Genomic DNA, 25,510 nt, shown 5'->3' with positions numbered 1-25,510 from the left:
GACAAAAACAGATCCTTGTTGGGGTAATGCAGCCAGTAAGCCGCAGCCCGAAGAGCGGGCTGCCTCGGCATCCAACCGAGAGAGGGAGATGACGAGGAGGGGGTGAGAGAGCATTCTGTACTGCACGGTGCCTGCTGTGTCACATCGAGGAAGAGGGGCAGATTCATCAGAGGAAGACGGTGGTGGAGTTAACCAGCCTCTACTTGCTCTCCATGGATGATTTATTATTCTTATTATTTCCCCCCCCCCCCCCCTGTTGTCTGTGCTGCTGCTTTGCGTCGTTCGGTTGCTGCTCCCGGATTCCCGTTGTTGTCACTGCCGCCTTCTCCCGTTCGCCGTCGACCTCACGACTGAGCTTTTTTTCTGCTGTGACTCCCAGCGACAGGGCTATACTGCAACCAAACATGTTTTATTCTGGGACCAATTAAGGTTGATTCAGTTCTGTGGTACCCACCATAGCTGCGCGATACAGCTTTGTCTCCCCCAAACATTTTGGCACCATTCAGACGTGGGGCCATGAGCCCCGGGCGGATGCTGCTTTTTGTTTTTGGCTTTGTGGGGGGAGCAGTGGTCATCAACTCTGCCGTACTGGTGTCTCTATCAGTGCTGCTGCTGGTCCACTACTCCGTCGCTGCTGGCGGCTTACCTGCCCTGCCGTCTTTACCCTCCATACAGCGTCCCGGCAGGTACATTATGTGTGCATAGTAATGACTTAAGTGGCAAGATGCATCTGTCCTGCTTACCACCCACTGTAATGTTAACAGTTGAAGTCTGTTTGAATGCTTACCAGGCGCTATGTTGTCGTCCTGTGGGAGCTAAAATATAGTCACAGTTAAAAGGGACACCCAAAATGTAGAGCAAAAAAGCTGGCAGAAAATGCATATGGTCAGACTTGTCAAATCATCCAAGGCTTGAAGCCAATCAACAGTATTGAAAGATTTTTTCTTTTTAATTATTGTGTGTTGCAACCAGAGGCACTGTGGGCGGTGGTCCCCCTTTTTAAGAAGGGGGAGCGGAGGGTGTGTTCCAACTACAGGGGGTCCGGTTTGGTGGCCTCAGTATTGCATCTCTGCTTTTTGCAGATGATGTGGTTCTGTTGGCTTCATCAGGCCGTGATCTCCAACTCTCACCGGAGCGGTTCGCAGCCGAGTGTGAAGCGGCCGGGATGAGAATCGGCACCTCCAAATCTGAGACCGTGGTCCTCGGTCGGAAAAGGGTGGCGTGCCCTCTTTGGGTCGTTGATGAGATCCTGCCGCTAGTGGAGGAATTCAAGTATCTCGGGGTCTTGTTCACGAGTGAGGGAAGAATGGAACCGGAGATCGACAGGCGGATCGGTGCGGCGTCTGCAGTGATGCATGCGTACTTTGTATCGGCCCGTTGTGGTAAAGAAGGAGCTAAGCCGAAAGGCGAAGCTCTCGATTTACCGGTCGATCTACGTTCCTCCCCTCGCCTATGGTCACGAGCTGCGGGTCGTGACCGAAAGAACGAGATCCCGGATACGAGCGGCCGAAATGAGTTTCCTCCGCGGGGTGTCCGGGCTCTCCCTTAGAGATCGGGTGAGAAGCTCGGTCATCCGGGAGGATCTCAGTCTAGAGCCGTACGAGAGGAGCCAGATGAGGTGGCTGGGGCATCTGATTCGGATGCCTCACGGACGCCTCCCCGGTGAGGTGTTCCGGGCACGTCCCACCGGGAGGAGACCCCGGGGACGACCCGGGACACGCCGGAGAGACTACGTCTTTCGGCCGGCCCGGGAACGCCTCGGGATCCCCCCGGAAGAGCTGGACGAAGTGGCTGGGGAGAGGGAAGTCTGGGCGTCCCTGCTAGAGCTACTGCCCCCGCGACCCGACTTCTGATAAGCGGTAGAAAATGGACGGATGGATGGTGTGTTACAACCAGATTTCTGGTGGACTTTGAGGTTATTTTATGCTCAATGCCTACTTACAAATGCAAATCAGTGACAGTCCCATTCTATCTTACAGAAAAAAAATACAACAAATGCATTACTAAAATTTGAAAAAAAAAAAAAAAAAGAGACCTTAACCAATTCCCGCACTCGACTGATACGGAGTACTTTGATATTGCTCAGTTCAAAACGAGTGCCCCGCAAGTGACCTCTTCCACACTGTGCGGTGGCGTTTCCATTGGTTTTGGGACACTGCCATTCATCACGAGCCCTTTATCGGAGTTACCATTGTTCTCCTGTCCAGTCTCCTTCATACCTATTCACTGAAAGAGAAAAGCCAGCTATGTGTTGTTACAGAGTTTACAGAGGGGCATTACAAACATTTCCCACATCACCTCTTTTGTCCTGTGCTTTTAGAAAAGCTAAAGGTGGTCAGAAATGCACATTCCTGTCCCCTTAAGCTGAAGTATCATTTCTTTTGGTGGTCTAATTTTGAGTTTGGCCACTGCCGAAATGTTAAATACCCTGAAATATTTCATAATTCACAGTTTATCTATGTGCCGTACACCTCATGCTTCTGTGTACTGACGCTTGTTGTTTATAGGGAACACATGATTTTATCCTTGCGGTTGCTAACAACTTGCAACTGTAATTTCTCTTTTTTTTTTTTTTTTCTTCTGTTTGTCCCTATTGCCGTCGTGTATCTAGGAAGGAGCGTCCCATCTCCATGGGCATCTTTCAGGTCCCAGGGATCGATGGCGTGAGCACTGACCTCCAGAGGGACCCCGTGGATGTCCAGTCTGAAGCTTGGCGATTCAATAACCTCAGCCGTCCCATGTCCAACACCAGTCTCAAGGTATGAACACGCACTTACGCTTTTTGAAAGACAATTTCTAATTAAGTTAAGGTCCCCTGTGAGGTTGCAGTTCTTCCCAGAGGAGGTGACATCATTCCTATGTTCAGTTGAGTGTGTAAATGAAATGTGAACGCTAAAAGGGAGTGCGTACACTTCTCTTTTAGAAAAAGGTTTTGCAGGGTGTGTAGAATTGTGAACAGCTTGTGCCCAGTAAGTGGAGGAAATGGTGCCATTCAGGGAGGGAGGGAAGGACAGAGAGTCTTCACATTGTTGCCGTTAGAAACCACACTGCAAGCAAGACTACATCATGAATATGAATGACTTGCTTATGTACATCAACCGGTCGTAACATATGACCACCACATCTAATTAAATATGTGCTCTGTATTGCAAAATGGGTCTTTACGAAGATGACAATGCTCAGTTTGGGTTGGCGCTACCGGAAAGCTATTAAGTAAACAGTATGTTTGTTACTGCGCTTGTGCTTCTCAATGAAGTTTCGGACGGCGTTCGTTGTTTGAGGGAGCAAGGGGTTTGTTTCTTTGCCTCCGTGGTCTTCAGAAAATTCTCGTTCAGTTTTTTCCCCCCGATGCTGCTTCAGTGCGTAATGATGTTGGTGCCGTTAAACGTCCCTGGTTCTGTGCCACTCCAGGGAAGACAAATTATGCACTCTTTTTCGGAATTTAACGAGAAACCCTGCCAGACGAACAACCACCACTCCTCGTCCTTCCTACTTTATTAGCACCTGAGCACACGCTGTTGTTGCGATCATGTGGGCTCTGCATGCTGGATCCGGTGCTGGAGTGGATTCTGGAATGGACTGCCTACATCGGAGATTTCAGATGCAGTCTGATATAATCCAATACTATGTCGGACCGATATCAATATCGGATCGGGACATCCCCAATACGGTATTTTAGAAATGTTCGTCATATTTTGGTTGCCTCATTTAAGCTTCATGACATCATCAAAATGTAAAACACAACTCTGTATGATGCAGTGCAGTTCTACGCGAGTGCAAAATACACCAGCCTTAATTAGCATATTTGTTAGCATAAATGAACTATTTCTTTTCAATGATCCCATTCAAACCCACATTAAAATGGTTGCAAATGCTAGACTCTGCCATTTTCAAATTTTACTCTAAAAATAAGACAATAGATTGAGCCTAGCTACCCTTCAGAAAGCGGGACTTGACGCACCCAGCTTCAAACACTATTCCTGAGCTAGCCAAATACAGTATCATCCAAATCTTGGCTGGAACTAGAACAGATAGACTGCAATACCACCAAACTTTCAGACCTCCCATTTATCAAGTCTCAAACGCCACAATTCCTTGACGAATCCGATTATTGCTGCCAATTTATCATCTTGGTGGAAAAGTCTAGAAACCACGCAATCTCAGTTGGCACCATATCATTCCCCTCCCCCGGCCCCCCAATCTGGCACAATCCCGATTTTGAGATGAACTAAACATCCCTTTACTGCAGCACATGGGAACAAAGTGGAATTGACCACCTACATCACTTATTCATGTCACGTGAAAGCTTATTCTAAGAATTTCAAATCAGAGGTGCTAACTCACTTCAATACTATAAAGTTAGAGCAACAATCCTAAAAAGATTCTCAACACACGCAAATACTTTATAACTACACCATTTTTGTTCAGAAACCTGGTTGTGTGTGTGTGTGTGTGACTTTACTACTGTGTTGCTATGTCGGTAGACGACGGCGTGTTCCGACTTAAATTTGGTTATGTTGCCGATGTAGTGTCGGAACTCAGTCATAAACCGAAGAGCCCCTGTAATAGATTCATGCTCATCCCTTTCATCAACATTGTTGTACAAATAAAAATCCATCCTGTGTCTTTTTTTTTTTTTAACCCCCACTTCAGGATGAACTGGCCAACACGAGCCACGAAGGATCGAAATCTAACACGCCAACCAAGCAGGGAGGTGTCTCCAAACATGCTCCATCATCGTCACAAGGAGGAACATCTAACACCCCAGTGTCTCACATATGTAGCTTGAAAACAAACACCACCTCATCTGCGAAAAGTGGTGATTGTCAAACGTCTGCGCCACCATCGCCTCGTGGCACGGCGTGTAGCGATACGAGCGCATCATCCAGCCTAGCGAGCGTTTCTGGATCTCCCGTTGCCTGGGCTGTTGCAAATCAGGAACAAGGTGGCCTCAATAAGAATTTGGACTACAACGCTGGCAAACCCAACATCAGTAAGAGCATTTCAACGGTGCAGGGTCAACTGGCACAGGAGAATCAAGAGCCTGCAAGTGCGCTTCTCAACGGTCAGCACAGCACTGCAATTAACAAGACACAAAAAACTTCACAAACTCTCGACACCTTGTGTTTATCTCTGCTTGTATTAGATGGCAAAAACAACCTGGAAAAGTCTGAGGTGTTGGCGATTATAGAGTCCACTCCTGAGTTGGACATGGACCTTGATGGCTGCCAAGGAACAAGGTACTGGACAAATGTATGACTGATTTTAAAAAAACAAAGAAAAAACATTATATATATAGTGGAGTGCATCATTTTTCCGTGCTTAGTTTTTTCTTGGGGCACTATGTCGTCCAAAAACAATGGAAGATTCTCAGTTTTCTATAGACGTAAATGTGAGTGTGAATAGTTGTTTGTTTATATGTGCCCTGCGATCGGCCGGTGACCTGTCGGGGGTTTAACCTGCCTTTCGCTCAAACTCCGCAGTGATTTGCGACGCTACTGAGGACAAGCAGTAGAGAAAATGGAGAGATAGAAATTTGTGAGACAAATGTTGTTTCGCACACTTTGCTGCCTCTGACTTCACATTCTAAATTGTTGAAATGAGCATTGTTATTTTTCCCAAGTTCCCAAAAGTTGATATGCCTGAGGAAAGTGTTGACAATGTAATTACTGATTGTGTACTCTAATTGGATTTCTTTTCAAATAAGTCTTTAAAACCTTTTCCCCCCCAACATATTTAAAGCATATATTCTTTGAAGATGCTGCAGCAACAGTGTTGGTGAAACACAAAATTTGAGTCTTGTTCAAAACTCTTGGCCATGCCTATATTTGAGCGGCACGGTGGACGACTGGTTAGCACATCTGCTTCACAGTTCTGATGACCCGGGTTCAATCAATGTATGTGGCCTGCGAAAGCAAGTCATGTGCAGCAGCTTCCATGATTCTTGCTGAAATCGGCACCAAAATTTCAAATTGTCACATAAATAATAATAATAAATAATAACGTTGAGATATTGCAAGCATTTTTTGTTACCAAACCCCCTTTATGTTATACAACCCCAATTCCAATGAAGTTGGGACGTTGTGTTAAACATAAATAAAAACAGAATACAATGATTTGCAAAGCATGTTCGACCTATATTTCATTGAATACCCTCCAAAGACAAGATATTTAATGTTCAAACTGATAAACGTTATTGTTTTTAGCAAATAACCATTAACTTCAACACGTTCCAAAAAAGCTGGGACATCTGGCAAAAAAAGTTGAGGAATGCTCATCAAACACGTGTTTGGAACATCCCACAGGTGAACACGCTCATTGGGAACAAGGTGGGTTCCATGATTGCTTCCCTGAATGGCTCAGTCATTCACAAGCAAAGATGCGGCGAGGTTCACCTCTTTGTGAACAAGTGCGGGAGAAAATAGTTGAACAGCTTAAGGACAATGTTCCTCAACGTACAATTGCAAGGAATTCCGGGATTTCATCATCCACGGTCCATAATATCATCAAAAGGTTCAGAGAATCTGGAGAAATCACTGCATGTAAGCGGCAAGGCTGAAAACCAACATTGAAAGCCCTTGACCTTCGATCCCTCAAGCGGCACTGCATCAAAAACCGACATCAATGTGTAAAGGATATCGCCACGTGGGCTCAGGAACACTTCAGAAAACCAATGTCAGTAAAGACAGTTCGGCGCTACATCCGGAAGTGCAACTTGAAACTCTACTATGCAAAGCAAAAGGTACATACAGGTTTTGGAGAAACATATGCTGCCATCCAAGCAACGTCTTTTTCACGGACGCCCCTGCTTATTTCAGCAAGACAATGCCAAACCACATTCTGCACGTGTTACAACAGCGTGGCTTCGTAGTAAAAGAGTGCCTGCCTGCAGTCCAGACCCGTCTCCCATTGAAAATGTGTGGCACATTATGAAGCGTAAAATACGACAACGGAGACCCCGGACTGTTGAACAGCTGAAGCTGTACTTTGAGCAAGAATGGGAAAGAATTCCACCTACAAAGCTTCAATAATTAGTGTCCTCAGTTCCCAAACATTTATTGAATTTTGTTCAAAGAAAAGGTGATGTGTAACAGAGTGGTAAACGTGAGCCTGTCGCAGCTTTTTTGGAACGTGTTGCAGCCATAAAATCCCAAGTTAATGATTATTTGCTAACAACAATCAGGTTTGAACATGAAATGTCTTGTCTTTGTCGTGTATTCAATTCAATATAGGTTGAAGATGATTTGCAAATTATTGTATTCTGTTTTTATTTGTTTAACACAACATCCCAACTTCATTGGAATTGGGGTTGTAATATGATGAGACATGGTTATGGTTTCACAATCATAACGGTCCTCTGAGGTAAACTGTCAAAAACAAAAATGTCAAAAATTGAATTTGACACCCCTGACTTAGTTTCAGAGGGACCTCAACAACTGAATTGGAAACACATAACCCAGGACAGAGCAGGACTGTCGAGCTGTATAGTTAATAAAAAATGAAGATATGTTGAGTCAGATGTTTAGCGAATGGATTATATAGTAATAGTACACATTGTTCACCACGTTTGTTGTTGTTGTTGTTTTTTTTATCTGTCCAGCACACCCGCTAAAGGTGGCATAGAGAATCTAGCATTTGACCGGAACACAGACTCTCTGTTTGAGGAGCTGTCCTCTGCAGGAAATGACTACATAGGAGATGTTGATGAAGGAGCAGACCTTTTAGGTAATTAGCCTTACTTATAGTGCCACCAGAAAGTATTCACACCCTTTCACATTTTCCGCATTTTGCTATGTTAGACTTATTCAAAAGCTGATTTGTCTCATAGTTGGCAGTGCATATCAGAGCAGAAACCAGGCAATGAAGTCTAAGGAATTGTCTGCAGACCTCTGAGACCGGATGGTGCCAAGGCACAAATCTGGGGAAGGATACAAAAGAATTTCAGCAGCATTGAAGGTCCCGAAAAAAATGTGGTCTCGATTATTCGGAAATGGAAGAAGATTGGAGCCACCAGGACCCTTTCCGAAATCTGGCCGTCCGACCGAGCTGAGTAACCGGGGAAGAAAGGCCTCGGTCAGAGAGGTGAACGAGAACCCTACGGTCACTAAGGCGGCGCTCCAGTGTTCCCTTGCGGCGATAGGAGAACCATCCAGAAGGTCAACCATTGCGAACGCACTCCACCGATCAGGCCTTTATGGTAGAGTGGGCAGACGGCACATGGCAGCCCGCTTGGAGTTTGCCAAAAGCCACCTTAAGGTTTCTCAGAACCTGCAGAAACAATATTCTCTGGTCTGATGAAACCAAAATCAAACTTTTTGGCCTGAATTGCAAGCGTCATATCTGGAGAAGACTGCTCGTCACCTGGCTAACACCATCCCTGCTGTGAAGCATGGTGGTGGCAGCATCATGCTGCGGGGCTATTTTTCTGCTGCAGGAACTGGGCAACTAGTCCGCATAAAGGCCACGATGACAGCTGCCAAATATGAAGACATTCTCCAAGAGAACTTGCTCCAGAGTGCTCTGGAACTCAGACTAGGGCGCCGATTCACCTTCCAACACGACAATGACCCAAAGCACACAGCCAAAATAACAAAGGAGCGGCTTCAGGCGCAGCCTGTGAATGCCCTAAATCTAACAGCAAAATGTGGAAAAGGTGGTGTGAATTCTTTCTGGTGGCACTGTATTCAGGAGATCTGGCTCCTATGACAGCTATCGCCCCCTATTGTTTTCCTGAATTTTCTTTACCAACCTGACAGATGAGTTTTCTGGTGTGTATCAATTCAAAAGCTCATTTCCAGCATTGATGATTATTTTAGTTTTTTTGTTTTCTGTTCAGCTTTAGATTTGTTTGTTAGCTGTGTTTTCATGATTTAGAGTTGGGAAATTGTGTTTTTCGACTAGAAAAGACCAGACCATTAAATTGATGTCATTCTGATAATGAATTATCTTTTCTATTTCTAATCTGCAACTATCAATGCATGAATCTCAGACTACAACTTTTTAGGTAAGACGGAATCTAGGAAAGCTGTCGTAAGCTTTTGTTCATATATGTTCTGATGATGTTTTGACATCATTCATATATATATATATATAAACCGTCTATCACTGTGGTTTTTAGGTATGGGCCGTGAAGTCGAACATCTTATTCAGGAGAATGCACAACTTCTGGAGACAAAGTTAGTATACTGAAGTGAATGTTTATGGTGATTTGTGGTACGTGTGGTAAAATACAACACTTTTATTTCTACAAACCTCTACAAATGTTTACATTTACACACAAGAACACTTGTACGGCATTCCCGTCACTGGTGAGCTACTTATATTACACGCCCACGGGCAACACGTGGTCCTTGGGGGTTACCCCGCAGGCACCATATTGGCGACCCCTGCTGTACAGCATCAAGCAAGGGCTTTCAAAGAAAGCGCTGCCACCACGTTTGTTTTCAGAAATGCCCTCAATGTGGTAAAGAATGACCTGATTGCGCGAATGGATGAGCTGTCCTGCGAGAAGGAGGTCCTACAAGGGGAGCTTGAAGCCGTCACTAAGGCCAAGAACAGATTAGAGGAGAAGAGCAAAGATTTAGAAGACGAATTGAAGAAGTATGTCATTTTACAATTTCATATTTTGATCTTGCGTCACGAGGCACAACTGATGTTCCGGATTTTTCCTTCTCTTTAGAGTTCGAGCTGAACTTGGGGACAGCAAACGCAAGTCTAAGACCGAGAATGAGGATGATGTGAGTTGGTGATAATGTATGGTCTGCATGTGTAGCACTGCTGGATTGAGAGGACAAACCACAAAGGAGCTAGCTCAGGGGTGGGCATACTACGGCCCGCGGGCCACGTACGGCCCGTTGATCATTTCAATCCAGCCCGCCAAAGATTTGGACAGAATTACCCAAATCACATCAAAGTCATGACTGCATTCATTTGACCTTGTCCTGTGATGCCGAGTGGTTCCACCAGGTTGTGCTGTAATGCCGGGTGGTTCCACCAGGTTGTGCTGTAATGCCCAGTGGTTCCACCAGGTTGTGCTGTAATGCCGGGTGGTTCCACCAGGTTGTGCTGTAATGCCCAGTGGTTCCACCAGGTTGTGCTGTAATGCCGGGTGCTTCCACCAGGTTGTGCTGTAATGCCCGGTGGTTCCACCAGGTTGTGCTGTAATGCCGGGTGGTTCCACCAGGTTGTGCTGTAATGCCCAGTGGTTCCACCAGGTAGCGCAGCAGGTACAGTGATACACTGAATTGACTTGGGCTGTCGACAGTTGACAGTGAGTGCCGAGTGTTTAATATAGAATGGACTACTAAATACTTTTTCACTGAAGTCCAGTCAAAGACCGTATGTCTAATTTGTTAAGAAACCATTGCGGTTTCATAATCAGCATGCTGATTATGCTAACAACCAATCAACACAGGAACTGATGGCTACGGCTTAGCGGTTAAAATCAAGCTTGCAGGCTCAGCAAAACACCTTTATCTGACAAAGTGCCATCCAAGATTCAGTCACGCAAGACCCTTAAACGGCGCCACAGGAGCTGCAGATGGAACTGATTGATCTCCAATGTGATACTGTCTTAAAAGAGAAGTTCAACTCTCAAACTGGATGAGTTTTATGCTTCATTAAGCGCAGACAAATTTCCAAAAATCCAGAAGATGGCACAGAGGATGCTGGTGGTGTTTGGCTCTACATGTGTGTGTGTGTGTGAACAGACTTTTAGTGTGATGAACACCAACAAAAGATCCGGCAGATTCCAGCTGAGTGATGAACACCTCAGATGTGTTCTGAGAATTGCCACAACAAAACTAACACCAGACTTTGATGCACTGGCAAAAAAAGGTGCTCAACAAAACACTGTTCCCATTATAATCTAATTATTAACACTACAATGCATTTTTTTTTATACATTTTTGTAAGGATCTGGTCCCGGCTTGGCCTGCCTGTCAAATTTTAAAAGTCAATGTGGCCCCTGACCCAAAATGTTTGCCCACCCCTGAGCTAGATAGACAGAAGCCACTTGTGTAATAATAATGTAACTATGTATTTTCTGACGATATTTAACATGCAAAATATTGATGTTGTTTGTGCAGAGCGACGTGCCCACGGCACAGAGGAAACGTTTCACCAGGGTGGAAATGGCCAGAGTCCTGATGGAGAGGAACCAGTATAAGGAGAGGCTGATGGAGCTGCAAGAGGCTGTCAGATGGACAGAGATGATTCGGTAAGATTGGAATAACATAAGCCAGTGCGGTAGGAATATCAGCATCATCTTGTTAAAGGAGTGGCACGTTGGCCACGTTTTCTCCGGGCACCCCGGTTTCCTCCTACATCCCAAAATCATGCAGGGTAGGTCAATTGAAGACTCTAAATTGCCCGTAGGTGTGAATGTGAGAGTGAATGGTTGTTTCCATGTGTCCTGGGATTGGCTGGCGACCGGTTCAGGGTGTAACCCTCCTCTCGCCCGAGAGGGCCCGCGACCCCTCGTGAGGAGAAGTGGAACGGAAGATGACTGAATCTTGTTAAAGGAGGCAAAGCGGACTTTCAAACTGAGTCGGTTTGGTTCCATGCGTCACAGCGTTTTCAGTCGAACCCTATAATATCGAGTACCTGTCAAAATCACAGTTACAATGATGTTTCTTGCACTACTAATTCAAAACATTCACAGAAATACACTAAAAATAGGACTCAAGTAACGCACTAATCCAATTCACTGAATCTAGATTAATATCACACTTTGTTTACCTCTCCGATGCTTAAAGTGCTTTACAACCTGAGCGGTTTCAGCATAAAATCAAAGGAATGTGTTCGATCACGCAAACATCGTGCGATGGATTTAATTTTTTTTTTTACTGGCAGGGCATCAAAGGAAAACCCAGCACTTCCAGAGAAGAAGAAATCCAGCCTCTGGCAGTTGTGAGTTCCTCCTGTTTTGTGTGCGTGTGTTTGCTCAAATACCAGTCAGTGGTTTCTTTGTCTTTTTTCGATGTTCTGTGTGTTACTTTCCCTTTGTATTACATGTCGTATGTGGGTTTCCACAGGATGTCGGTAAATCTGTGACTTGCATAAGTGCAAATCGTGGGTTCTGATCTGTTCGTCTTGATGTCAAAGTCTGAACAGAGGAGAAGCCTGTCTCCATTCTCGTGCAATGGTTCCTTAGGTCTTGGTTAAAACTAGTCAAAAGAACTGTCATGGCAGCGTCATCGTCATACCTGAGAGTGAGTGACAGAAGTCTTGCGTCGGGCTCTTCTTTGTTGGGTTGTTGCCAGGCATCAGTTTGGTTTGTTGTGGAGACCGGCATATTTTAGAACAGATTTGAGGCCAAGCTATAGAGAAACCCATATAAGAGGAGTGACCTGCTTCTCTCCGATCTCTCCTTTCTGTTGTGCGTTCCTCTATCATCCGCCTGATGTTGTGCGTCTGTGCGCAGGCGGTATGTTGGGAGGGTCGCCGTAGGTCGTAATGTCCGAGTGAAGATCGCATTAGCCGTTGAGCTTCTATATTTGAGCTTTAGAGCGCTAACATAACAGCCCAGACCGCTATGTAATGTGACTCTATGCTTGAATAGTTTAAGATGGCAGGATGTCCCATGTGGTCATGCGTGGGTCGGTGACTGTACGCTAACCTTCTGTTTGGCTGCGTGCATGTCGGACCTTCCTCGCCGTACCGGGATACGATGCACTCAATGTAGGAGTACAGAATTTCTTGTGTGTTCAGCGACTGATTTCACTGAGGTGTGAGTGGGTGTGGCCTATACACAGACACTGGTAACCTATCATGTCTTTTTAATGTTCTAACCGGCTCGATATTTCAGTGAAATAAGTGAGAAAAAGACTGCGTGTACTGAATGTGTTTGTGTTCAGTGTTGCTTTGTACCGTCACTAATGTCCGAGTCAACGCACCACACTAATCCTGCAACCCGCGCTCCCCTGTTTTAGTAAGTTGCCGGACACATGTTTCACTTCTATAAGCATACAGCGCAAAGTGCTATTGTGATATATTCCTGTTTATCCGTTTCATTGTGGCCTTCGCGGAGGCCGCCGGCATGAGAACAACGCGTCGTCTCCCTTTAAGCGCTCAAACCCTAACCCTCTGCTGGAGCCGCTGCTTGTGTCCACCCCTCTATATGTTTGTCTGTGTGCTCTCCCTCCCCCTCCCCCCCCCCCCGCCCCCCTTCTCCCTGCCCTTACAACTCCAGTTTCAGCCGTTTGTTCAGTTCGTCGGGCGGCGCATCTAAGAAGCCTGCTGTGGAAGCCCCAGTCAACGTGAAGTACAATGCGCCCACCTCGCAGATTCAACCTTCCGTCAGGAAGAGGAGCAGCGCCTTGCAGCAGTTGCCCAGTGACAAGAGCAAAGCCTTTGATTTTCTCAATGAGGAGTAAGTCTGTTAGGACAGATTGAAGTGATTTCTTTTATCGTCTTCCCCTAAACACCAAAGCTCATTTGGTGATTTAAAAGAGAGAGTTGAAAAATCGGGCGAAAGACACATTTGTAAGTGAGTTGATGATGTACGCCACAGATTGGCAGTGGATAGCATCGTGTCCAGGCGAGAACAGAAGCGGGCGCAGTACCAGCAGGTTAAAGCGCATGTCCAGAAAGAGGAAGAGGGCAGAGTGCAGGCTTACGGCTGGAGCTTGCCCAAGAAGCACAAAGTAAGTCGAAAAGTTGTCCTGTACCTGCCTCTTGATTTGAAGCGCACCATTTATAGTCGGACTCTTGTGACATTTGCCAACTATTTCAGGGAAGAAATCTGTTGGGAAGTCTAATCTGTTGCGGGTGACGCTTTGACACCATCTTGAAATGTCATTTTCTTCTCGCAGAGCAACGGCGGTCAGGAGACGATAAAGGACCTACCGGTTCCGGTCTTCCTTAGACCTCTGGATGAGAAAGATGCCTCGATGAAGGTATGTTTCTCTAGTTGTGCTCCCGCACACCAGCTGTATTTTGAGTCAACAGCTACAATGTTGAGTTTGCCGACACAATCTAGTGAGAGATTGACTTTTAATGTAGCTATATAACGCAAGCTAATGAGTCCATCGTACTCGGAAGCTTTTCTAATCCGGAATTCTACACAACTCCAACTCAACAGTAATAACAATAATGTTAAATTCATATCTCTCTGACTGAGAGTTTTGCTGCCGAGTAAGTATAGCAAGTATAGTAAGTATAGTCTCTTTAGCAGATCACTGCCCAGAAAATAGAATAGAGTAGAGTAGAGTAGAGTAGAGTAGAGTAGAATAGAGTAGAGTAGAGTAGGGTTGCTTGTCTCGATCAGTCTTTGTGCGAACGTTTGTGTCTGCGCTTCAGCTGTGGTGCGCTGCCGGTGTGCACTTATCCGGAGGGAAAACCAGAGACGGGGGTTCCATCGTGGGAGCCAGCGTGTTCTACAGCAACGTGTCAGGACCGGAGAGTCCCGAGAAGAAAGTAGGATCTCAAAGCAGCCTCGAAAAACTGGATCAAGAACTAAAGGTCCGAGTCGTGTCGTAGTCGGTTTTAATTGATCATCTTTTGTCAAAGCGCAGAGTATAACAATAATTCAACTGAAGAAGGCGCACCTCTTTTGCTTTTGATTTAAAGGAACAGCAGAAGGAACTACGACAACAGGATGAATTGTCATCGCTGGTGTGGATTTGTACCAGCGCTCAGTCGACTACTAAAGCTGTAGTCATTGATGCCAACCAACCCGGAATCATCCTGGACAGCTTCTTTGTGTGTAATACACATGTCCTCTGCATCGCCAGTGTACCAGGTCTGTGTACCGAGTACTTTTATACAAGTAGAAACGGATGTTTTTTTTTTAAGATGAGGGAAAGTGAAAAGGCTCCGTATCAGGTGATTACGGGAAAAGTTCAAGAACTCGTCTACCAAGTGCGTTGACAGACAGGAAGACATGGATAAAACAAAATAATAATATGATTTATGATTTATCAAATCAAACCAATTATGTGTGCTCCTTGATGGGGAATGCTCTGTAGGCAGGACTTAAGAAGCGAGTGGGCTGCATGTGGTCCGCGGCCCATACTTTGGGTGAAATGAAGTTCATCGTTATCAGTTTAATAACAAAGTTGAACGTGCGGTGCCATATACACAAATGAGTCCCCCGGTTTTCACAACTGCGTTTTGTTTTTCAGGCGCAAGAGAGACGGACTATCCAGCAGGTGAGGAACTAACCCAGAGTTCAGAGTCTGCGTCAGTCGAAAAGGCCCGTTGGCGCGACAGCAGTAGCGGCGCGGCAGGCGGCGGCGGCGGCGGTGTGCTCGGAGGCATCACTGTCGTGGGCTGTACAGCTGAGGGAGCAACAGCCGTCCCTCGGACGGCAGAAAATGGAGGGACGGGTACGAGGTTGAAGCTTTTTCGTAGCCCCCCTCTCTCTCCCCTTTGCTCACCGCGTGACTGGTTATAGAGGCCACTGAGGAGAGTGGAGGGTCTTCATGTCAGAGAGGCGTATACAGTCAACATGTCTTCACTGATCCTTTGGGGCTGCAGCAGACAGTAGAGACTTCCGCCAACTCCTCTCAAAGGTAATAGTCATCTGGCCAATAACCCACAACATCTGTCGCTAAACATCGATGAAGAAGTGGTCAAGCATTGTGCTCGCCACCTCGAATAGTTTATTTCGACGTTCCGATCCGCAGGATCAATACAGCATGTGCTTTTAGCATGATTAACGACAACCCCAGTAGCTCCCGGTCGCGCTTGTACCACTCCGACAAACGGTGCTTCTACTGCTCTCTCCCAATACCATACATTATAGGGCATTATTATTTAGAATGCACAATTTGATTCGCCATTTCTAGTTGTGTGAAAAATCGATGCCATGCCTTTTCTTAACCCCATCACTGTAGTGTAATTGAAAACAATCTTTTTTTGTTTAACTACTTAGCTTTCAGTACTTAATGGACCAAAGGGTCAATTTTATTTCAAATGTCGAGTACCCTGCTGGGCGGAATTTCCTTTTGAAACACCCTGTCGAGGAGCAGAAATCTTACAGTCTGAGTGCGTTGGTGATTCCCGGTTGTTGTTAGAGAGTGTGACCTGGTGAAAGATGGCATGAGTTCAAACTCCACTGCTGAGGAGCAGGATCTGATGAGAGAAGAGGCTCAGAAGATGAACAGCGTCCTGCCCACGATGTGGCTCGGAGCGCAGAACGGGTGGTGAGAATCATAGGTTATGCTCGCGTCATATTTTGGTATGCGAGCAGAAATTCAATCGATGTGGTGATGGAATTTCCTCAGTGTGTATGTCCACTCATCTGTGGCGCAGTGGAAGAAGTGTCTCCATTCTGTAAAGCTGAAAGACTCCGTACTCGGCATAGTGTAAGTTCATTTAGACGGCTTCCGCTATCCCACTGAAAAGCTCTGCCGACCTGACTTTTGACGTTTTCCCGCCACAGGCACGTGAAAGGGCGCGTCCTGGTCGGCCTTTCCGACGGCACGTTAGCCATCTTCCACCGTGGAGTCGGTGAGTGGACATCAAATTCCAGCGTTCCGATTGGATGTAAAGTCAACTTGTTTTGTATCAGATGGACAGTGGGATCTGAGCAACTACCATCTGCTTGACCTGGGGAAACCTCACCACTCCATCCGCTGCATGACTGTGGTACACGACAAGGTGTGGTGTGGTTTCAGGAACAAGATCTACGTGGTGCAGCCCAAAGCCATGAAGATAGAGGTAAAGTAACGTGAAAGTCTTGACCGTTTCTTTCATCATCCTTTGACTCTTTTCCTTTCGCAGAATGCCAACACTGATCAAGTTTGACAATAAGACATTCGCTTTGTATTTGATGCCTCACAGAACACGATTAGATTCGTGTTGATAATGATTTGAGGTGATGATCCACGTGAATGTCGCCCTGCAGAAGTCATTCGACGCGCACCCCCGTAAGGAGAGCCAGGTGCGTCAGTTGGCTTGGGACGGCGACGGCATCTGGGTGTCCATCAGGCTGGACTCCACGCTCAGGCTCTTCCACGCCCACACTTTCCAGCACCTACAGGATGTGGACATTGAGCCTTATGTCAGCAAGATGTTGGGTTGGTTCATTCCCTTATTCGTGTTAGGAATCCACCCTTGCATACAGGTTGAATTCAAGGAAGGTCAGTGTTGTAATCTATGGACTCCGCTCAGGTACGGGGAAACTGGGCTTTTCATTTGTGCGGATCACGGCTCTCATGGTGTCGTGTAATCGGCTGTGGATCGGTACCGGCAACGGAGTCATCGTTTCGATCCCTCTCGCAGAGAGTGAGTATTGAATTTAAAGTGATATACTGGGTGTCCAATGTCCCCCCCCAAAAAAAAAAAATCACCGTCCGATTTCATGACATCGTGATATAGAAACTAATTCATATATATTGAGAAAGAGAGTCAGTATTTTGTTTCCAGTCTTCTAGCCCTTAACGACTTAATGATCTTTATGGCCTCCATCGTTCTGCTGACCAGTCGCGCTCGCAAACGGCAAAGAAGTCGATAGTTGTAAGTTCCCTCTCTATTTACTCCCGGCGTTTTTCCACTGCCGTCCGGTCAGCCTCCACTCGAAGTCGAGGCAGCCGCGACACCCGTCGTCAATGTTATGCGATAGAGTAACACGGCACCAGTGTACTCGGAGGGCAGACTTCAAAATAAAAAGCCCAAAATGGCATTGAGTTACGTAACATTGCACATTTTAACTGACCCCATAACATCTGTCACAGATTACAGACAACTCTGCCGCACTCTTGAATCGGAACATGTCCAGATCCCTTTCCGAGGCGCTCGCTCCAATCTTTGGCGTACTTGCTTTTCTTGGCGTGATTCAGCCGTAATTCCACTCGGTGACAGAGAGGCTCCTGCTGCAGAGTGCTGTTTCGGGAGCTCAAGGAAGCCATCGCCCCCGTGGTGGCTGGCTGACTAAGTCGAGAAAAAGTGCTTCATATGTTGCCGAGCCTGCCTAACACACAAAAAAAAAAAAAAAAAAAAAAAAAGAAATCGCCAATGATCAGGCTCATTTCATTGTAGCAGCCAAAATCGCGACCGCGATTAAAATTCAATTAATTGTGCAGCCCTGGAAACTTTTTTAATTTATGGATTCATTAATTTTTGTTAAGCAAGATGGTGCACCGCCACACAGGACATTTCTCAACGAGCACCTGCCAAACAGATTGCTAGGCCGTGCCGGATAAGACGGAGGTTCTGTCAATGGCCTGCGACGTCAACCGGCCGTAACTGCTCCTGACCTTTTTTTTTGTGGAGCAAAGTTTATGTGCCACGACTTCTTAGAATCCTTCATCAAGGTTCCACATAGTCATCCAAGTTGATTTGTTGGAGAAGAGACAGCAGGTACTGACAAATACGTACTAAAGCGCCCTCCTGTGGCCCATCTGAAGCAATACACACGATCGCTCCAGATATGCTGCAGTGAGTCCGGGCAGAGCTCGACTATCGAGATGATACTTGAGAGGAACCAGAGGGATGCGCATTGAATGTGTGTAATGCCACCCTATACCACAGGAAACTGTGGGAATGATGCATCTGGAGCTACTAAGTGGAAACCTCTTTTGAAGTTTTTGACTGACATTTTGTAATATTCAATGTCTTCCAATATTTGTACAGGAGGCATTTATCTTCACAGAAGTGTAGTGCGAAGGTGGCACACCAGGTGTGCTCCTGAAACTCGGGATCCTTTGGCCTTCACAAGTGCGTCAATGCCGTTTAAGTGACTTTTTTTTAAGTTTTCCATCCCCACGGGCTGGATGGGACCCCCCCCCCCGACGGGCCACCTCTGTGCTGTGGCTGGACAGACAGACCGTGGATGGATACACGCTGCTGATGAATAGATTCTGTATAGGTTCTCAATCCCAGCCCCATTCTTCTTTGGCAAACCTCTCAAGCGCCCCCAGATTTGACAGTGTTCTGCGATGGACCTTGCTCTTCGATTCTCCCCAAAGATTCTCGATTCAAGATTCAAGTAGGAGCTTTGTGCAGGCCATCGAATAACATTCACTTGGCTGGTAGTTCTTCACCAGGAGTGACGTACGTTTTGGGTCGTTATCATGTTGGCAGACAAAGCGGCGACACATACCCAGTTTTGCTACTGACTGCTTGAGGATTTCCTCCAGTATCCTTCTCCCTTCAGGATTCCTTCCACCTTGACAAGGCTCCCAGTTCCACATGTACTGAAGCATCCCCGCAGCATAATACTGCCCCCACCGCGTTTCACCTCTCCCTTCTTTCTCCGAACATTAGCAGTGGCCAAAGAGCTGTCGTTTTGTTTCAGCTGACCAGAGTACACGCTTCCAGAATGCATAGTCTTTCTCTAGGTCGTCTCTCGCCTACTTCAGCGGCGTTTTTCTTGGTCTGCAGCTTCGCAGTCCATTCCTGTCGTGGAGGTCGTCTTTGAGACTACAATTCCACGTCATTCACTCGTGTCTTGGCAGTTGTTCTGGGCTCTTTCTTTCCAGAATCTTTGAAACCTTTCCTTTCTTACATCTGCCAGGCTTGTTTTGTACCACGTGGCTATCTTTACATTTCTTCATGATACTTCTCGCTCCAGTTCTTGACACTTGCAAACGCTGTGATGTGATAACTTTGCGCATCCATCTCCCGCTTTTGGGTGCATCAATGATTGAAACCGATTTCTTTAGTTCTTGGCATGATTCTTTCTGAGTATGACTCAGAGAAGTTTCAAGGAGAAGATTCAGTTCATGAACTGAATCTTCTCCTGCTCTACAGGTCCCCCTTATTGAGTCACTGTTGACTGGTGACTTCGATTGGGTTTGATTAATCAGAGCGCATGGCTTCTGACACTTGCTGTCTCTTTTTTTTAAGGGGGCTAATAATTTTGACTCTGGTCTTTTTTGTTTTTTTTTGTTTTTGTGTGCAATAACTTTGTTCCTGTGTGCAAATACAAATATTGGATGCATCCAATATGAAAGTAGGATGCTTGGAAAAGCTGTGTTAAGCTGTGCATTGCTCTCTTTAACGTCACTTGGGAAATACTTCATAAATTTAGTATTTGCGGATACTGCGGATATGGAGTCAATATAGATCTATTCTTTAGATTAATGCTGTAGATGAATGATGACATCCACTTAAGCTTTTCTTTTCTATCGAGTTGAGACTTAAGATGTGAGAGTATCACCACTGGTAACCATTGTGTTTATTTTAGCAGCTAACAAGCAAACCAAGGGAGCAGATGACCGTCCTGGGAATGCGATTCGCGTTTACGGTGATGAGAGCAGTGACAAAGTAGCGGCAGGGACATTTGTGCCATACTGCTCCATGGCTCATGCCCAGCTCTGTTTCCATGGACATCGTGACGCCGTTCAGTTCTTCACTGCCGTCCCGGGTAAGCAAAAACCTGCGGGAGCCATATCAGGGGTCACCGAGATGGCGCCTGCGGGCCGCACGAGTCGGCTGCGAGCCCGGTCTCCGTCCGAATAGCTCGCCAGTGAGGTGCTCGAGTGGAAATCGGAGTCCCAACAATTGACGGTCTGTTGCTGTGTGTCGATATTTCAGGTTATGCCCTTCCATCTGCATCCAGCTGTGGAGATGCGTCGGGGGACAAGACGTCAGATGCCGCATCTCAGGATGGAACCAAGTCTATGTTGGTGATGAGTGGAGGAGAAGGCTACATTGACTTCAGGATGGGTGAGGTTGCTGCTTGCCTGCTAGCTTATCTTTTGGGAGTGTGAAACTAAACAACCGAGAACCTTTCATCTGCATGACATCTTTGTGCTTCCCCAGGAGACGAGGAGGGGGAAGCGGCTGAAGGCGAGGATGCGCCGAGGAAACTTAAGTCCCCCCCGTCTATCGCCGAGCGCAGCCACCTCATCGTCTGGCAGGTCCTGGACCACGAGTGATGACCTCTGACCTCGGGACCCTCAGGCCTGCCCCAAGCACTTTGTTTTCAAAACCAAACAATAAGACGTTATCGTTTGTTGTATGCTCAGTTATTGGACCCGACTGTTTTTCAGTGGATACAAAAATGTTATTTATTTATTCAGCACATCGATTTTACTGCTCAGTCATAAACCCATGCATACTCCAGTAAATAATGTTGTGTGTTATGGTTTAATGCAAGTCGTACAAGCTGTTGATCTATGAAATAATGGACGGGCAATAATGTAAAGCGAGACAAAAAAAAAAAAACTGACAAACTCAATGGGAACACTTTTGGTTGTTTTCCAGTCCCGAAATGTAATGGAGTGTCTTTCAACACCCGCAATCTCCCCAGTCTTGGACAGGGATTATTATTATTATTATTATTATCGTGATTATCGAAATATCTATTTGAATATGCGACCACAGTACAGGCGGCCCCATTTTGTGCCTTTTTTGTGTGTGACATTGTAATGACCGAATCTTCTGACAAATGAACGTGGGTGTTTCCCATGAACGGCTGCGCCGAGGACCCGTGGCGCCGACGCCGCGACAAACGTCGCACGGCTTGGACTCGGCGGATCCGTCGGGGACGATCGAAAAGAGAACATCATTGCGCAGTCGCGCATGCGTTTCCAAATCCTCGGCAGGGGGGCGATGATGGAGAACATTCAATAGAAAAATGCACGATCAGCAATATTATTGGATGCTTTTACCAATATTACAAAGACCTTTATGTTCTGGGTTGTTTACCAGCAAAAAAGACAATTATTCTTTTTCTGAAACATTTTTTGATATGATGGAAAGATTGTGAATTTTTGTCTGACAACTCAGCTTTGACACTAATGCACGAGAAACATCATGGCTATTACAGTGACATATATATATATATATATATATATATTTGATTTGACAGAGTTAAGCTAAGGAATCCCATTGCATATTGTATCGCTTTCCTTCATTGAACTCGTTTTCAAAACCTTTACACAGTTAAAAGAATGTCATGAATGCTACCAAAGGATTATTCATCAAAGCTCGCCACATGCCGAATTAACAATTGTCTCTCCTCGGAATGTGGCAGCCTCTTATGCAAACATGCATATTTGTTTTCGTAAGAGAAATCTTTGTAAATGTAAATAAGATGTATTTTTAGTGTTACGTTTGGAAAATGAGGCCGAATATTTTCATAGTGAGAGAGAAGACACAAGTGTTGTGTGGTTGCGCCTCAGCATTTACAGGTTTTGACAGCAATATCGACATTTCTGCACAAAATATTAGCTTTTATTTGAATGAACCTTTTAATGTCTTCTTTTGTGGTGGTGGTGGTGGTGGTGGGCCTCTGTAGCGCAACACTGCAACGCTTTGTGTGTGTTGCCTTTTTTCAGTTTTCCCCAGCATAAGATGTGGTCTGAAGGTCCGTTCCCAGCGTGCGTCCGCGCTTGTGCGTCCGCGGTCCCCTCGAGATAAGACAAACGCGATCACCGTTTAGCCATTTCAGTATTTATTTCAATGATTGAGCCTTTGCAATTCAGAATGTTATGTTTGTCCATGGCGTATAGATTATCGAGGATGTATGACACACGGCCACGCTTTGGTTTCCCTGCCGTAGAAAATGAGCAGGGCGAGGGGCGACTTGACTGAGCGATGCGCGATATCTGCAGGGAGAGAAGTGAACTGTGCTTCTAAAAGTGGACAAAACGGCCAAAGAATTTGGGATGTCTGCACACGCTTCTCCCGGCTCGAATCTGCAAAATGATTGTCAGGGAGTGTTCCAAGTTAGCAGTACACGTTGTTAGCAATCCATTAAAAGAGGGTTCAGTGGGCAGATTTCCTTTCGATTTGGTCTTTTTCCTCCTTTTACGAGAGTGGTTTCAGAAGTAAAGCTAACTAGCAAACTCGTCCCCGAACGCAACAGTATCATTTCTACGTGGTTAGCCTAATAGTGCCTTGGTCGCGTGTGAACATTTTTGGGAGACGTAGTCAACAAACACTACAAGTCTACGGTAGTTGCTCGCTGTTCTCTAACAAGGAGCGCAACGGCATCGTTCGCAAGTGCCTTTCGGTGACTCAAATCAACTTTTTACGGATAGGCCTATTGCGCATTTCATGCATTCCAAATGCAACACAAAGTGCTGCTTCTGGACTTCGCGGAGATCAAAACCGAAAAGAAAAATGGCACCTACTCTTGCCGGTCACGTCATTGCGTCATTCGCATACGACCGATCACGTTCCTTTTTCACGGAAAGCTTTTTCAAAGGCCAACAACAAAACAAAACCAAAAAATAATAATGTCCTTCAATGAAAAGCCAACCTTTTAAATGATTAAGCGTTGAAAAAGTGCGTAAAGAAAACGTTGATTCAAGCTTTGTTCTATTCTTTCGCAAGACAAACGGGGCTGACTGTCCTTTCCCGCCGTCGACCGATACATTGACATCGAGCCCTTGCTTTCCATCTTCCGTTGGGCCATTTTCGGGAAGCTGCGGGGACTGGTAACGTGATTGCTAATGACCGCGAGAGGAAAGGAGGGCGGGGGGCTCGCTGGTCTCGACTCACGCGAGATTTGTAGTGTTAGTGCTGCATGCCGGCGGGTCTCGCGGGACCAATATAATTACGTCACGTGCCGAAGCCCGAGTTTGACCTACGCTATGTGTCACGTGGAAGCAATTGACAAATTCCTTGTGTGTTTTTTGGACATACTTGGCAAATAAAGAGGATTCTGATTCTGATCAGCGGTGCTCACCTTTGAACTTTGTGCTGCTAACAATCAGGATGGTCCTCTTCCTCTTTGGGACCGAGGACACCGACGTCCGTGATCCCCGAAAACAATTTGAAACGCGGACTCGTCAGCCCGCAACACGCTTTTCCGCTTTGCGTCAGTCCATCTCAGACGAGCTCGGGCCCAGAGAAGCCGGCCGGTGGCGTTGCTGATATATGGCGTTTGCTTTGCATGGTAGAGTTTTAACTTGGATTTGTAGCTGTAGCAGCATACTGTTGTTTTCTGAAGTGTGTTCCTGAGCCCACGTGGCAACATCGTTTACACAATGATGTCGGTTTTTGATGCAGTGCCGCCTGTGGGATTGAAAGTCACGAGCATTCGATATTCGATATTATGGACCGGAGATGATGAAATCCCTAAACTCCTTGAAATTGTACGTTGAGAAATGTTCTTTAGCTGTTGGACTATTTGCTCATGCAGTTGTTCACAAAGTGGCGAACCTCGCCCCATCTTTGCTTGTGAATGAATAAATGAGGCTTTCTGAGATCCTCCCCTTATACCCAATCATGATGCTCACGTGTGGAATGTTCCGAACAGCATTCCTCAACTTTTCCCTGTTACATTGGAATGAAAGTTGTAGGCTCCACCTTTTTCATAACCTCTAGGTGGCGGTGGCATATTGGAATGAAAGTGTACAGCTTTTTCATAACCTCCTCTAGATGCCGGCATACATTTATAAAATGTGACATTTTTCCATCTTCTCCTATGCCTTTGTACCCCTGTACCTATTGGCTTTTGACAATCATTTTTTTTTGCGTAATCAAAAGCGTTATTTGTCTTGAATACGGTGGACATTTGAATTGTTAGCACGTCTCCGTCAAGATTCAACGGTTGTCATGGGTGTGCGTGTGTTCCGGTTTTGGTCTCCCCCCCGTCTCGTACACACCTGCTCCTGTGAGCATCTTCCCCACCTGCGCCTCGTTCACCCGAATGACCCCTTGCATTTAACCTCGTGTCTCCTTCCCTTTCGTCGTACCTTGCCGTCGCGTTCCAGCGTTCCTTGTTTCCACGTCACAGACTCACACTGTTCCGATGATCGACCTCGCCTCTTTGCCTCACGCTTTTGGGATACCGTTGCCTTTTTTTGGACCGTATATTAAACCTCTCTTTTTTTGAAACAGTCCCTTTGTTTTGGTGTCGTGCATTTTTGATTTTTGGCTCGTATCCTCTGTTCCGTTCATGACAGAGGTTTGGTGTTTGCTGTTCCTACGCAGGGTTTCTCCGGGCACGCGTCTTAGGTTAATCGAAAACTCTGACTTGTTCGTATAGTGTAAGTGTGAATGCTTGTGCATTAGGCCCAAAGTCCGCTTGGATAGGCCCCAACTCACCTGTGACCCTAATGAGGACAAGCGGTCTAGAAAACAGAAGGATGCAACGTACTGTACGATGGCGGGATTGAAATGAGGACTATTATTAGACGTCGCTTGAGCCAGTATCGGACTAAATCAGGCCCGAGTCTGTCTGTTAGTTAACCCGGTGCAATGGAGGATGTCACAGTGAATTCACATTTGCCTCCTTTGTCAGGCCACGAGCCTTCCCTCTTCTGTCTTCCCTGTAAAAGGAAGGATAATAAACCGCTTTCCCTCCTCTTGAAGCCATGTCAGCCAAGTTTACGTATCCTGAGGAGAAGGTCAGGTGAGGCAAAGAGATTTTATTATTTTGAGCAGCAGAGCCCGAGGGTGGGATGATTCAAAGCCCTTTCCATTGGAACACCCGCTGGACTCACTGAGGTCCAAGAAAGCCTGCAAAACACCATCCTTGCGCTTTTGTCCCAATTTCCACGCGCAACGCCAAAGAGGCTCGCTCGAGCTGTCGGCTGCATCAAGTGAATCATCATCGTCGGTGGAGAGGCCGAATGTAATCGAATGATACGCCGCAAACGCACGA

The 25,510-nt window shown here is 46.1% G+C and overlaps 1 protein-coding gene across 8 annotated transcripts in view; it reads left to right on the top strand.

The window, feature by feature from the left end:
- The window catches only part of spag9b (sperm associated antigen 9b), a 40,525-nt gene extending 16,952 nt beyond the window's left edge, over positions 1 to 23,573 (top strand). The window contains exons 1-27 of one of the 8 annotated variants that reach the window (XM_061756798.1): positions 254 to 686; positions 2,612 to 2,759; positions 4,654 to 5,065; positions 5,147 to 5,240; positions 7,601 to 7,725; positions 8,990 to 9,004; positions 9,119 to 9,176; positions 9,448 to 9,600; positions 9,680 to 9,737; positions 11,088 to 11,218; positions 11,854 to 11,910; positions 13,193 to 13,372; positions 13,514 to 13,646; positions 13,815 to 13,898; positions 14,302 to 14,463; positions 14,572 to 14,743; positions 15,126 to 15,329; positions 15,398 to 15,515; positions 16,020 to 16,148; positions 16,230 to 16,310; positions 16,388 to 16,455; positions 16,517 to 16,665; positions 16,853 to 17,024; positions 17,119 to 17,232; positions 20,138 to 20,314; positions 20,485 to 20,616; positions 20,713 to 23,573. In XM_061756798.1, coding sequence (XP_061612782.1) covers positions 517 to 686; positions 2,612 to 2,759; positions 4,654 to 5,065; positions 5,147 to 5,240; positions 7,601 to 7,725; positions 8,990 to 9,004; positions 9,119 to 9,176; positions 9,448 to 9,600; positions 9,680 to 9,737; positions 11,088 to 11,218; positions 11,854 to 11,910; positions 13,193 to 13,372; positions 13,514 to 13,646; positions 13,815 to 13,898; positions 14,302 to 14,463; positions 14,572 to 14,743; positions 15,126 to 15,329; positions 15,398 to 15,515; positions 16,020 to 16,148; positions 16,230 to 16,310; positions 16,388 to 16,455; positions 16,517 to 16,665; positions 16,853 to 17,024; positions 17,119 to 17,232; positions 20,138 to 20,314; positions 20,485 to 20,616; positions 20,713 to 20,828 — 3,612 coding nt within the window. In that variant the 5' untranslated portion in view covers positions 254 to 516 and the 3' untranslated portion in view covers positions 20,829 to 23,573. Of the gene's footprint in view, positions 1 to 253; positions 687 to 2,611; positions 2,760 to 4,653; positions 5,066 to 5,146; positions 5,241 to 7,600; positions 7,726 to 8,989; positions 9,005 to 9,118; positions 9,177 to 9,447; positions 9,601 to 9,679; positions 9,738 to 11,087; positions 11,219 to 11,853; positions 11,911 to 13,192; positions 13,373 to 13,513; positions 13,647 to 13,814; positions 13,899 to 14,301; positions 14,464 to 14,571; positions 14,744 to 15,125; positions 15,330 to 15,397; positions 15,516 to 16,019; positions 16,149 to 16,229; positions 16,311 to 16,387; positions 16,456 to 16,516; positions 16,666 to 16,852; positions 17,025 to 17,118; positions 17,233 to 20,134; positions 20,315 to 20,484; positions 20,617 to 20,712 lie in introns of those variants that run through there. The other 7 variants (XM_061756796.1, XM_061756794.1, XM_061756793.1 and 4 more) reach the window with 7 other exon arrangements.
- The last annotated feature ends 1,937 nt before the right edge of the window (positions 23,574 to 25,510 follow it).

The sequence above is a fragment of the Phyllopteryx taeniolatus genome, chromosome 19 (assembly GCF_024500385.1).
Source record: "Phyllopteryx taeniolatus isolate TA_2022b chromosome 19, UOR_Ptae_1.2, whole genome shotgun sequence".
Classification (NCBI taxonomy): Eukaryota; Metazoa; Chordata; class Actinopteri; order Syngnathiformes; family Syngnathidae; genus Phyllopteryx; species Phyllopteryx taeniolatus.
This window is presented reverse-complemented; position numbering and strand designations above follow the sequence as displayed.